General features: G+C 56.6%; 1 protein-coding gene across 2 annotated transcripts in view; it reads right to left on the bottom strand.

Moving 5' to 3' along the window:
• The window catches only part of SLIT3 (slit guidance ligand 3), a 1050869-nt gene extending 1041254 nt beyond the window's left edge, over positions 1 to 9615 (bottom strand). Inside the window, exon 1 of one of the 2 annotated variants that reach the window (XM_073573732.1) lies at positions 8896 to 9615. In XM_073573732.1, coding sequence (XP_073429833.1) covers positions 8896 to 9062 — 167 coding nt within the window. In that variant the 5' untranslated portion in view covers positions 9063 to 9615. The remainder of the gene's footprint in view (positions 1 to 8895) is intronic. The other variant, XM_073573731.1, reaches the window with a different exon arrangement.
• Positions 9616 to 13724: the final 4109 nt, after the last annotated feature.

Here is a 13724-nt window from a genome sequence, read left to right as displayed (position 1 = left end):
GATATAGTGCTCAGTAATACTGTTATTATTCCTCATGTACTCACAGTTAACTGATGCAAAGTTTGTTGAAAGGATAATACTTCTTACAGTCTTCCTCTTCTGAGTAGCAGGCAGCTGTGAGATGCTTGGAAGATGCACACCTAGTATGATCTAGTCTAGAGGAGGAGCTTTACTACTAAGAATTTGCAACACATTTTCACTTTCATACATTGTAAGTAGGGGGGTTGGGGCAGCATGAGGTTAACCAAGTATAAGATTAGATAAGGGCAGTGGAGAACAGTGACACACAAGAAGTAAGAAATGTCTCTATCTCCAGCAGAACTGCTTATCACTGTTGTTCATAGTTTGATAGAACATATATATTTGAGTAACATTTATAAAATTCATATGAAAGTTCAATTATGAAATATTAATACATTTTTTTTAAAGCTGGAGTCGGAGTCGGTACATTTCTACCGACTCCGACTTAGACTCCGACTCCAACCAAAACTAACTCCGACTCCACGACTCCGACTCCACAGCCCTGCTGAATATGAGTCAACAGTGTGATGCAGCAGCAAAAAAGGCAAATGCAATTCTAGGATGTATTAACAGAAGCATACAGTCTAGGTCACGTGAAGTCATTATTGTCCTCTACTCCTCTTTGGTCAGACCTCATCTGGAATACTTTGTTCAGTTTTGGGCACCACATTTTAAAAAAGACATCAACAAACTGGAGCAAGTTCAGAAAAGAGCGACCAGAATGGTGACCAGTCTGCCAACCCTGTCTTATGAGGAAAGGTTGCAGGATTTGGGAATGTTTAGTTTGCAAAAGAGAAGACTGAGAGGAGACTTAATAGCTGTCTACAAATATCTAAAGGGCTGTCACATTGTAGAAGGATCAACTTTATTCTCATTTGCACAAGGAAAGACTAGAAGCAATGGGATGAAACTGAATGGGAGGAGACACAGATTAGATATTAGAAAAAACTTTTTGACAGTTAGAGTGATCAATGAGTGGAACAGGCTGCCACGAGAAGTGGCGAGTTCTCCTTCAATGGAAGTCTTCAAACAGAGGCTGGACAGACATCTGACTGGGATGATTTAGCGAATCCTGCTTTGAGCAGGGGGTTGGACCAGATGGCCCAGGAGGTCCCTTCCAACTCTACGATTCTATAATGAATAATATATATATATATATATATATATATATATATATATATATATATATATATATATATATATGTGAACAACGACAAACCAAAGCGCTGGATGGATTTGCTCTAACTTCCATACCAATGATCCCTTTATGAGGGAAGATGTGCCTACGGGATGGAGGATGTGTGATGGGGATATGGGCAGGGAGGGGGGATTCATTTCTGTCATGTGCTCTCTGCTCCTTTCAGGGGGCAGACAATGGCTGGGAGCTTATGTTCCCGAAGATGCTAGATTTCTCCCATCTGGTCAGTGTCTGCTGAGGTGTTGTCGAGTGGGAAAACTGTTGGTCATAGCAACCAATCACAGCTCAGCTTCTTTTGAACAGCTCTGGTGAAATTAAAGATTCTTCGTGATTGGTTTGTGATACACACACACATTCATTTTTACATATAGAAATTGTGATAGTTGTTTCCAGTGTGCCATGTGAAGCCCACACCCCGCTGCCAGGCCAGGTATGGCACCATTCACATGGCCAGCTGTCATTTTGTAACAGAAAAAAACTACAGCACAAACAGGTTTACACTTTGGTTTCCCTGTTTTTTGCTCCATTAGTAACAGAACAGATCTACTGCTCTGGGCATTTGCAGCACCTAAAAAATAAACCCATTACAGAATGACTTCTCAGTTTTCCGTAGATTTCAACATTTATAAAAAAGGATCCAGTTGCTGTGTTTTTTTTCTTTTAACAGGACGAAAAAATTTGTGAAGACTACATTCTTATCCAGCTGCAAGAAGAAAAAAAAGACAGCAGCTTGATGTCAGTGAAAGGGAACACATAGTAGGCCCTTTTCCCCATTGAGATGTGACAACTACTGCACATGAGAGCAGAGCCCGACCCTCGGAGGAGAAGGTGCAGTAAGGAATAACAGCGAGAGGACTGCGGAGAGTGACTGGAGGAAACCAGAGTCCGCGGGTCTGCTGTCAGCATAAGACCCCCGGACAGAATGTATGTAGGGGTCCACACATGATCCCACCTAGAATTACTCCGCTTTATCTGTGTGCGACTGCGGAGATGACAGCCTGGGCCACCACTAGCCCCCATGGTCTCTGCCGACTCCTGTCTGTGTGATGGGGGGGCTGCAGTGCTGGGACCAAGGTGTCAGATATAAAGCCAGAAGCCGAGACCTCTCCATCCTCACAGAGCCGAACACAGCGGAGTGCAGCACAGAGCGCAGAGCCGCGCACAGCGGAGAGCAGCACAGAGTGCAGAGCCGCGCACAGCGGAGTGCAGCGCAGAACCGCGCACAGCGGAGTGCAGCGCAGAGCCGCGCACAGCGGAGTGCAGCGCAGAGCCGCGCACAGCGGAGTGCAGCGCAGAGCCGCGCACAGCGGAGTGCAGCGCAGAGCCGCGCACAGCGGAGTGCAGCGCAGAGCCGCGCACAGCGGAGTGCAGCACAGAGCGCAGAGCCACGCACAGCGGAGTGCAGCACAGCGCGCAGAGCCGCGCACAGAGGAGTGCAGCACAGAGCCGCGCACAGCGGAGTGCAGCGCAGAGCCGCGCACAGCGGAGTGCAGCGCAGAGCCGCGCACAGCGGAGAGCAGCACAGAGCCGCGCACAGCGGAGAGCAGCACAGAGCGCAGAGCCGCGCACAGCGGAGAGCAGCGCAGAGCCGCGCACAGCGGAGAGCAGCGCAGAGCGCAGAGCCGCGCACAGCGGAGAGCAGCGCAGAGCCGCGCACAGCGGAGTGCAGCACAGAGCGCAGAGCCGCGCACAGCGGAGAGCAGCGCAGAGCCGCGCACAGCGGAGAGCAGCGCAGAGCCGCACACAGTGGAGTGCAGCATAGAGCGCAGAGCCACGCACAGCAGAGTGCAGCACAGATCCGCACACAGCGGAGTGCAGCATAGAGCGCAGAGCCACGCTCGGTGGAGTGCAGCACAGAGCCGCACACAGCGGTGTGCAGCACAAAGCCACACACAGCGGTGTGCCGCGCAGAGCCACACACAGCACAGAGCAATACACAGTGCAGCACAGAGCCTCACACAGCGGAGTGCAGCGCAGAGCCGCATACAGCACAGAGCCGCACACACCCGCACACAGCGCAGTGCAGCGCAGAGCCGCACACAGCGCAGTGCAGCGCAGAGTCGCATACAGCACAGAGCCGCACACCCGCACACAGCAGCACACGGCGCAGTGCAGCGCAGAGCCGCATACAGCACAGAGCCACACACCCGCACACAGCGCAGTGCAGAGTCGCATACAGCACAGAGCCGCACACCCGCACACACCCGCACACAGCGCAGTGCAGCGCAGAGCCGCACACAGCGGAGTGCAGCGCAGAGCAGCATACAGCACACAGCCGCACACCCGCACACAGCGCAGTGCAGCGCAGAGCCGCATACAGCAAAGAGCCACACAGCAGCGTGCAGTGCAGCACAGAGCCGCACACAGCGCAGAGCCGCACACCCGCACACAGCAGCACAGAGCCGCACACCCGCACACAGCGCAGTGCAGCGCAGAGCCGCACACAGCGGAGTGCAGCGCAGAGCCGCATACAGCACAGAGCCGCACACCCGCACACAGCAGCACACAGCGCAGTGCAGCGGAGAGCCGCATACAGCACAGAGCCGCACACAGCGCAGTGCAGCGCAGAGCCGCATACAGCACAGAGCCACACACCCGCACACAGCAGCACACAGCGCAGTGCAGCGCAGAGCCGCATACAGCACAGAGCCGCACACCCGCACACAGCAGCACACAGCGCAGTGCAGCGCAGAGCCGCATACAGCACAGAGCCGCACACCCGCACACAGCAGCACACAGCACAGTGCAGCGCAGAGCTGCATACAGCACAGAGCCGCACACCCGCACACAGCAGCACACAGCGCAGTGCAGTGCAGAGTCGCATACAGCACAGAGCCGCACACCCGCACACAGCGCAGTGCAGTGCAGAGTCGCATACAGCACAGAGCCGCACACACCCGCACACACCCGCACACAGTGCAGCGCAGAGCCGCACACAGCGGAGTGCAGCGCAGAGCCGCATACAGCACACAGCCGCACACAGCAGCACACAGCGCAGTGCAGCGCCGCATACAGCACAGAGCCGCACACCCGCACACAGCAGCACACAGCACAGTGCAGCGCAGAGCCGCATACAGCACAGAGCTGCACACCCGCACACAGCAGCACACAGCGCAGTGCAGTGCAGAGTCGCATACAGCACAGAGCCGCACACCCGCACACAGCGCAGTGCAGTGCAGAGTCGCATACAGCACAGAGCCGCACACCCGCACACAGCGGAGTGCAGCGCAGAGCCGCACACAGTGCAGTGCAGCGCAGAGCCGCACACAGTGCAGTGCAGCGCAGAGCCGCATACAGCACACAGCCACACACAGCAGCACACAGCGCAGTGCAGCGCAGAGGCGCATACAGCACAGAGCCACACAGCAGCACACAGTGCAGTGCAGCACAGAGCCGCACACAGCGCAGAGCCGCACACCCGCACACACTCGCACACAGCGCAGTGCAGTGCAGAGTCGCATACAGCACAGAGCCGCACACCCGCACACACCCGCACACAGTGCAGTGCAGCGCAGAGCCGCACACAGCGGAGTGCAGCGCAGAGCCGCATACAGCACACAGCCGCACACAGCGCAGTGCAGCGCAGAGCCGCATACAGCACAGAGCCACACAGCAGCACGCAGTGCAGCACAGAGCCGCACACAGCGCAGAGCCGCACACCCGCACACAGCAACACAGAGCCGCACACCCGCACACAGCGCAGTGCAGAGCCGCACACAGCGGAGTGCAGCGCAGAGCCGCATACAGCACAGAGCCGCACACCCGCACACAGCAGCACACAGCGCAGTGCAGCACAGAGCCGCATACAGCACAGAGCCGCACACCCGCACACAGCGCAGTGCAGCACAGAGCCGCATACAGCACAGAGCCGCACACCCGCACACAGCAGCACACAGCGCAGAGCCGCATACAGCACAGAGCCGCACACCCGCACACAGCAGCACACAGCCGCATACAGCACAGAGCCGCACACAGCAGCACACAGTGGAGTGCAGCACAGAGTCGCATACAGCACAGAGCCGCACACCCGCACACAGCAGCACACAGTGCAGTGCAGCACAGAGCCGCACACAGCGCAGAGCCGCACACAGCGGAGTGCAGCACAGTCGCATACAGCGCAGAGCCGCACACCCGCACACAGCAGCACAGAGCCGCACACCCGCACACAGCAGCACACAGTGCAGTGCAGAGCCGCATACAGCACAGAGCCTCACACCCGCACACAGTAGCACACAGCGCAGTGCAGCGCAGAGCCGCATACAGCACAGAGCCGCACACCCGCACACAGCAGCACACAGCCGCATACAGCACAGAGCCGCACACCCGCACACAGCAGCACACAGCCGCATACAGCACAGAGCCGCACACCCGCACACAGCGGAGTGCAGCACAGAGTCGCATACAGCACAGAGCCGCACACCCGCACACAGCAGCACACAGTCGCATACAGCACAGAGCCGCACACCCGCACACAGCAGCACACAGTGCAGTGCAGCACAGAGCCACACACAGCGCAGAGCCGCACACAGCAGATTGCAGCACACAGTCGCATACAGCACAGAGCCGCACACCCGCACACAGTGCAGTACAGAGCCGCACACAGCGCAGAGCCGCACACAGCAGCACACAGCGCAGTGCAGCACAGAGCCGCACACAGCAGCACACAGCGCAGTGCAGCACAGAGCCGCACACAGCGGAGTGCAGCACAGAGTCGCATACAGCACAGAGCCGCACACCCGCACACAGCGCAGTACAGCACAGAGCCGCACACAGCAGCACACAGCGCAGTGCAGCACAGAGCCGCACACAGCGGAGTGCAGCACAGAGCCGCATACAGCACAGAGCCGCACACCCGCACACAGCAGCACACAGCGTAGTGCAGCGCAGAGCCGCATACAGCACAGAGCCGCACACCCGCACACAGCAGCACACAGCGCAGTGCAGCGCAGAGCCGCATACAGCACAGAGCCGCACACCCGCACACAGCAGCACACAGCACAGTGCAGCGCAGAGCTGCATACAGCACAGAGCCGCACACCCGCACACAGCAGCACACAGCGCAGTGCAGAGTCGCATACAGCACATAGCCGCACACCCGCACACAGCGCAGTGCAGTGCAGAGTCGCATACAGCACAGAGCCGCACACCCGCACACACCCGCACACACCCGCACACAGTGCAGCGCAGAGCCGCACACAGCGGAGTGCAGCGCAGAGCCGCATACAGCACACAGCGCAGTGCAGCGCAGAGCCGCATACAGCACAGAGCCGCACACCCGCACACAGCAGCACACAGCACAGTGCAGCGCAGAGCCGCATACAGCACAGAGCTGCACACCCGCACACAGCAGCACACAGCGCAGTGCAGAGTCGCATACAGCACAGAGCCGCACACCCGCACACAGCGCAGTGCAGTGCAGAGTCGCATACAGCACAGAGCCGCACACCCGCACACAGTGCAGTGCAGCGCAGAGCCGCACACAGCGGAGTGCAGCGCAGAGCCGCATACAGCACACAGCCGCACACAGCAGCACACAGCGCAGTGCAGCGCAGAGCCGCATACAGCACAGAGCCACACAGCAGCACACAGTGCAGTGCAGCACAGAGCCGCACACAGCGCAGAGCCGCACACCCGCACACACCCGCACACAGCGCAGTGCAGAGTCGCATACAGCACAGAGCCACACAGCAGCACACAGTCCAGTGCAGCACAGAGCCGCACACAGCGCAGAGCCGCACACCCGCACACACCCGCACACAGCGCAGTGCAGTGCAGAGTCGCATACAGCACAGAGCCGCACACCCGCACACAGTGCAGTGCAGCGCAGAGCCGCAGACAGCGGAGTGCAGCGCAGAGCCGCATACAGCACACAGCCGCACACAGCAGCACACAGCGCAGTGCAGCGCAGAGCCGCATACAGCACAGAGCCACACAGCAGCACACAGTGCAGTGCAGCACAGAGCCGCACACAGCGCAGAGCCGCACACCCGCACACAGCAACACAGAGCCGCACACCCGCACACAGCGCAGTGCAGCGCAGAGCCGCACACAGCGGAGTGCAGCGCAGAGCCGCATACAGCACAGAGCCGCACACCCGCACACACCCGCACACAGCGCAGTGCAGCACAGAGCCGCATACAGCACAGAGCCGCACACCCGCACACAGCGCAGTGCAGCACAGAGCCGCATACAGCACAGAGCCGCACACCCGCACACAGCAGCACACAGCGCAGAGCCGCATACAGCACAGAGCCGCACACCCGCACACAGCCGCATACAGTGGAGTGCAGCACAGAGTCGCATACAGCACAGAGCCGCACACCCGCATACAGCAGCACACAGTGCAGTGCAGCACAGAGCCGCACACAGCGCAGAGCCGCACACAGCGGAGTGCAGCACAGAGTCGCATACAGCGCAGAGCCGCACACCCGCACACAGCAGCACAGAGCCGCACACCCGCACACAGCAGCACACAGTGCAGTGCAGAGCCGCATACAGCACAGAGCCTCACACCCGCACACAGCAGCACACAGCGCAGTGCAGCACAGAGCCGCATACAGCACAGAGCCGCACACCCGCACACAGCAGCACACAGCCGCATACAGCACAGAGCCGCACACCCGCACACAGCGGAGTGCAGCACAGAGTCGCATACAGCACAGAGCCGCACACCCGCACACAGTGCAGTGCAGCACACAGTCGCATACAGCACAGAGCCGCACACCCGCACACAGCAGCACACAGTGCAGTGCAGCACAGAGCCACACACAGCGCAGAGCCGCACACAGCAGATTGCAGCACACAGTCGCATACAGCACAGAGCCGCACACCCGCACACAGTGCAGTACAGAGCCACACACAGCGCAGAGCCGCACACAGCGGAGTGCAGCACAGAGTCGCATACAGCACAGAGCCGCACACCCGCACACAGTGCAGTACAGAGCCGCACAGAGCCGCACACAGCGCAGTGCAGCACAGAGCCGCACACAGCGGAGTGCAGCACAGAGCCGCACACAGCGGAGTGCAGCACAGAGCCGCACACAGCGGAGTGCAGCACAGAGCCGCACACAGCGGAGTGCAGCACAGAGTCGCATACAGCACAGAGCCGCACACCCGCACACAGCGCAGTGCAGCACAGAGCCGCACACAGCAGCACACAGCGCAGTGCAGCACAGAGCCGCACACAGCGGAGTGCAGCACAGAGTCGCATACAGCACAGAGCCGCACACCCGCACACAGCGCAGTGCAGCACAGAGCCGCACACCCGCACACAGCGCAGTGCAGCACAGAGCCGCACCCCCGCACACAGCGCAGTGCAGCACAGAGCCGCACACAGCAGCACACAGCGCAGTGCAGCGATAATAGTAATATCAATGATAATATCACTATATGGTGTCTGGCAGAGATCACATCACCGCAGACTCCACATCTGGGACACTGGTGGCTACGGTACAAGCTCTAGGACACGGTGCGCCCCGTCACGCCGGCTCCACCACTAGCAGGGCACACATGGGGTGGCTACGGTACAAGCTCTAGGACACGGTGCGCCCCGTCACGCCGGCTCCACCACTAGCAGGGCACACATGGGGTGGCTACGGTACAAGCTCTAGGACACGGTGCGCCCCGTCACGCCGGCTCCACCACTAGCAGGGCACACATGGGGTGAGCATACTCACAGTCTCTCGGCATTCCTGGGCAGCCCCTTAGGCACAGCCCTCAGTGCCAGGCCATGGCAGTCCACATTGAGCCCGGAGCAGGTACACTTGGCAGGACAACTCTCCACCAGGGTGAAAGTGATGAAACTCCAGACCCCCAGGACCAGCAGCAGGGGCTGCGGCAGCATGGTTCTCCTCCTAGTGGCCCTTCCTCTGGAGCAGCTACAAGTGGCCGGGGCTCAGCACTCTCCGCACTCACCACCCAGCGGCGCTGCCAAGTTCATACTTGCACCCAGCAAAGACCTCAGGGGAGTCCCACTACGGAGAGGATAAGTCCTCGGATAGAAGCTCACACCACTGCTTGTCAAGTGTCCTGTCCGTCCTGATGAGGGGAAATCTCCGTGATTGCTGGAAGAGAAGGAAGAACCGGGACTGAGCTGTAAACTGATCGCCTCCAAGCAGTCAGCTGTAGGAATTGTCCTCACGCGTGCTTCCCCCTGGTGGTGGCTCTTGGTAATGGCGCCGTAGTCCCGGAGCAGCAGCCGCTTTGCCAGGTAAGTTCACGGGGCGCCCGCTGGTCAGTCAGTCAGGTGAGTCGCAGCTCAGTGCGGCCGGAGCGTGTGATGACACAGCGGACAATACACATCTCTACTGTCCCGGGAACGAAGTGGGATCAAAAGCTTCAGCCCCCTCCAAAATCTGCACTCCGGGCTCATTGGTGCACACGGGAGTGACGTGCACATTCCTGCACGGACAGATGAGTGGAAAGGGCGGGAATAGCGCTATCAGCGTCTGCTCTCCTAGTGGGGTCTGCTCTCACCAGTGGGATCTGCTCTCGTAGTGGGGTCTGCTCTCCTAGTGGGGTCTGCTCTCACCAGTGGGATCTGCTCTCGTAGTGGGGTCTGCTCTCCTAGTGGGGTCTGCTCTCACCAGTGGGATCTGCTCTCACCAGTGGGATCTGCTCTCACCAGTGGGATCTGCTCTCACCAGTGGGATCTGCTCTCCTAGTGGGGTCTGCTCTCACCAGTGGGATCTGCTCTCGTAGTGGGGTCTGCTCTCACCAGTGGGATCTGCTCTCGTAGTGGGGTCTGCTCTCACCAGTGGGATCTGCTCTCGTAGTGGGGTCTGCTCTCCTAGTGGGGTCTGCTCTCACCAGTGGGATCTGCTCTCCTAGTGGGGTCTGCTCTCCTAGTGGGGTCTGCTCTCACCAGTGGGATCTGCTCTCACCAGTGGGATCTGCTCTCACCAGTGGGATCTGCTCTCACCAGTGGGATCTGCTCTCACCAGTGGGATCTGCTCTCACCAGTGGGATCTGCTCTCCTAGTGGGGTCTGCTCTCACCAGTGGGATCTGCTCTCGTAGTGGGGTCTGCTCTCACCAGTGGGATCTGCTCTCGTAGTGGGGTCTGCTCTCACCAGTGGGATCTGCTCTCGTAGTGGGGTCTGCTCTCCTAGTGGGGTCTTCTCTCACCAGTGGGATCTGCTCTCCTAGTGGGATCTGCTCTCCTAGTGGGGTCTGCTCTCACCAGTGGGATCTGCTCTCCTAGTGGGGTCTGCTCTCACCAGTGGGATCTGCTCTCGTAGTGGGGTCTGCTCTCCTAGTGGGGTCTGCTCTCACCAGTGGGATCTGCTCTCGTAGTGGGGTCTGCTCTCGCCAGTGGGATCTGCTCTCGTAGTGGGGTCTGCTCTCCTAGTGGGGTCTGCTCTCACCGGTGGGGTCTGCTCTCACCGGTGGGGTCTGCTCTCACCGGTGGGATCTGCTCTCACCAGTGGGATCTGCTCTCTTAGTGGGATCTGCTCTCGTAGTGGGGTCAGCTCTCACCAGTGGGATCTGCTCTCGTAGTGGGGTCTGCTCTCACCAGTGGGATCTGCTCTCGTAGTGGGGTCTGCTCTCCTAGTGGGGTCTGCTCTCACCAGTGGGATCTGCTCTCGTAGTGGGGTCTGCTCTCACCAGTGGGATCTGCTCTCGTAGTGGGGTCTGCTCTCCTAGTGGGGTCTGCTCTCACCAGTGGGATCTGCTCTCGTAGTGGGGTCTGCTCTCACCAGTGGGATCTGCTCTCATAGTGGGGTCTGCTCTCCTAGTGGGGTCTGCTCTCACCAGTGGGATCTGCTCTCGTAGTGGGGTCTGCTCTCACCGGTGGGGTCTGCTCTCACCAGTGGGATCTGCTCTCACCAGTGGGATCTGCTCTCTTAGTGGGATCTGCTCTCGTAGTGGGGTCAGCTCTCACCAGTGGGATCTGCTCTCTTAGTGGGGTCTGCTCTCACCAGTGGGGTCTGCTCTCGCCGGTGGGGTCTGCTCTCGCCGGTGGGGTCTGCTCTCGTAGTGGGGTCAGCTCTCACCAGTGAGGTCTGCTCTCACCAGTGAGGTCTGCTCTCTTAGTGGGGTCTGCTCTCGCCGGTGGGGTCTGCTCTCGCCGGTGGGGTCTGCTCTCGCCGGTGGGGTCTGCTCTCACCAGTGGGGTCTGCTCTCACCAGTTTGGACTGCTCCCCACGGGACTGCTCTCACTGGTGGGGTCTTGCTCTCACTGGTGGGGTCTGCAGGAAGATAGCTTTCCAGGATTCCTTGTGCCCCCAGTGTGGTGTTTGGTGCACCCTGTCTTTTCATTATTGCCTTTATCCTCAGGGTTCCATTCCCACCATGAGCTTTTGGAACGTTTTTGGCACAATGTCTTACAGATCCGGCCCAGCGGATGGGATTCCTCGAGGTCTCCTGCCCGCGGGGCTTCTTTGTACCTGGGGTGCCATTTTCATGTCACTTTCTCTTGCGGGTGCGCTGAGTTTTGTGTGTCGGATTTCCCCATAGACTTACATCAGATGTGGAAATTCCACAGGTAAAAAATCCACGTGTGAAACTCATGTGATCCACATCTACGTATGTCAATAGAGTTTTGTCAAAGTAAAAAAGGAAGTGTCAAAAGCAAAGCAGCTGATGCGCCAAAGAGAGACCAAAACCGCTAGTAATGTAATTTTCATAATGGGAACGTCGCCTCACACCACTGTTTCTAGAAAATGCTGAATGGCAAGGAATACAAAACGAGGTAATAAAATGCAATACAAATTACAGCAATATTCTTTTTCCAGCTTGAAAAAGGCCCTCTAAGACCAAAATGTTACATTGTCTGCCTCAGGTTGTATTATAAACAAAATCTGATAAACAGAAAACATAGTATTATAAATTGCCAAGGTACCATAGGACACTCATATATATCCGAAACAAGTCCCAAATAAAATAACTCATTTAGAAAAGCAATTTAAAAACAAAATATATAAAGAATAATACAATGACAAAATGAACAGTATGGAACAAAGGTGCAAAGCCAACAGCCCTGTGCTAGTTAAGTGGATGGGAAGACCAATAGAGAGAGCAGAAATTCATATAAAGTGCCAGCGCTTAAAGGGAATCTGTGACCGGAAGTTGCAGGCCTATGTAAATGGCCTGGGTCCGGCCCGATGGGCAGTGTTCCTTCTTTATTCTCCAAGCCATCCGTGGCGCCCGTCCGCGCTTTTCTCCGGTATTCTCCATCGTTCCCGCGTGCGCAAAGCAAAAGTATGGGCACCCTTATCATTTTCTTGATTTGAACACTCCTAACTACTTTTTACTGACTTACTGAAGCACTAAATTGGTTTTGTAACCTCATTGAGCTTTGAACTTCATAGCCAGGTGTATCAAATCATGAGAAAAGGTATTTAAGGTGGCCACTTGCAAGTAGTTCTCCTATTTGATTCTCCTATGAAGAGTGGCATCATGGGCTCCTCAAAACAACTCTCAAATGATCTGAAAACAAAGATTATTCAACATAGCTTTTCAGGGGAAGGATACAAAAAGTTGTTTTAACCTGTCAGTTTCCACTGTGAGGAACATAGTAAGGAAATGGAACACAGGTACAGTTCTTGTTAAGCCCAGAAGTGGCAGGCCAAGAAAAATGTCAGCAAGGCAGAGAAGAAGAATGGTGAGAACAGTCAAGGACAATCCACAGACCACCTCCAAATACTAGCAGCATCATCTTGCTGCAGATGGTGTCACTGTGCATCGGTCAACAATACAGCGCACTTTGCACAAGGAGAAGCTGTATGGGAGAGTGATGCAAAAGAAGCCATTTCTGCAAGCACGCCACAAACAGAGCCTCCTGAGGTATGGCAAAGCACATTTGGGCAAGCCAGTTACATTTTGGAAGAAGGTCCTGTGGACTGATGAAACAAAGATTGAGTTGTTTGGTCATACAAAAAGGCGTTATGCATGGAGACTAAAAAACACAGCATTCCAAGAAAACACTTGCTACCCACAGTAAAATTTGGTGGAGGTTCTATCATGCTTTGGGGCTGTGTGGCCAATGCCGGCACCGGGAATCTTGTTAAAGTTGAGGGTCGCATGGATTCAACTCAGTATCAGCAGATTCTTGACAATAATGTGCAAGAATCAGTGGCGAAGATGAAGCTACGCAGGGGATGGATATTTCAGCAAGACAATGATCCAAAACACCGCTCCAAATCTACTCAGGCAGTCATGCAGAGGAACAATTACAATGTTCTGGAATGGCCATCCCAGTCCCCAGACCTGAATATCATTGAACATCTGTGGGATGATTTAAAGCGGGCTGTCCATGCTCGGCGACCATCAAACTTAACTGAACTGGAATTGTTTTGTAAGCAGGAGTGGTCACAAATACCTTCATCCAGGATCCAGGAACTCATTAATAGCTACAGGAAGCAACTAGAGGCTGTTATTTTTGCAAAAGGAGGATCTACGAAATATTAATGTCACTTTTATGTTGAGGTGCCCACACTTTTGCACCGGTCAAATTTTGTTAAAATGCAGATTGCACATTTTCTGTTAGTACAATAAACCTCATTT

The sequence above is a fragment of the Dendrobates tinctorius genome, unplaced genomic scaffold, assembly GCF_039654945.1.
Source record: "Dendrobates tinctorius isolate UK_male_01 unplaced genomic scaffold, ASM3965494v1 ptg000036l, whole genome shotgun sequence".
Classification (NCBI taxonomy): domain Eukaryota; kingdom Metazoa; phylum Chordata; class Amphibia; order Anura; family Dendrobatidae; genus Dendrobates; species Dendrobates tinctorius.
Note: the sequence above shows the minus strand (reverse complement) of the source record. Positions and strands in the feature narration are given on the sequence as shown.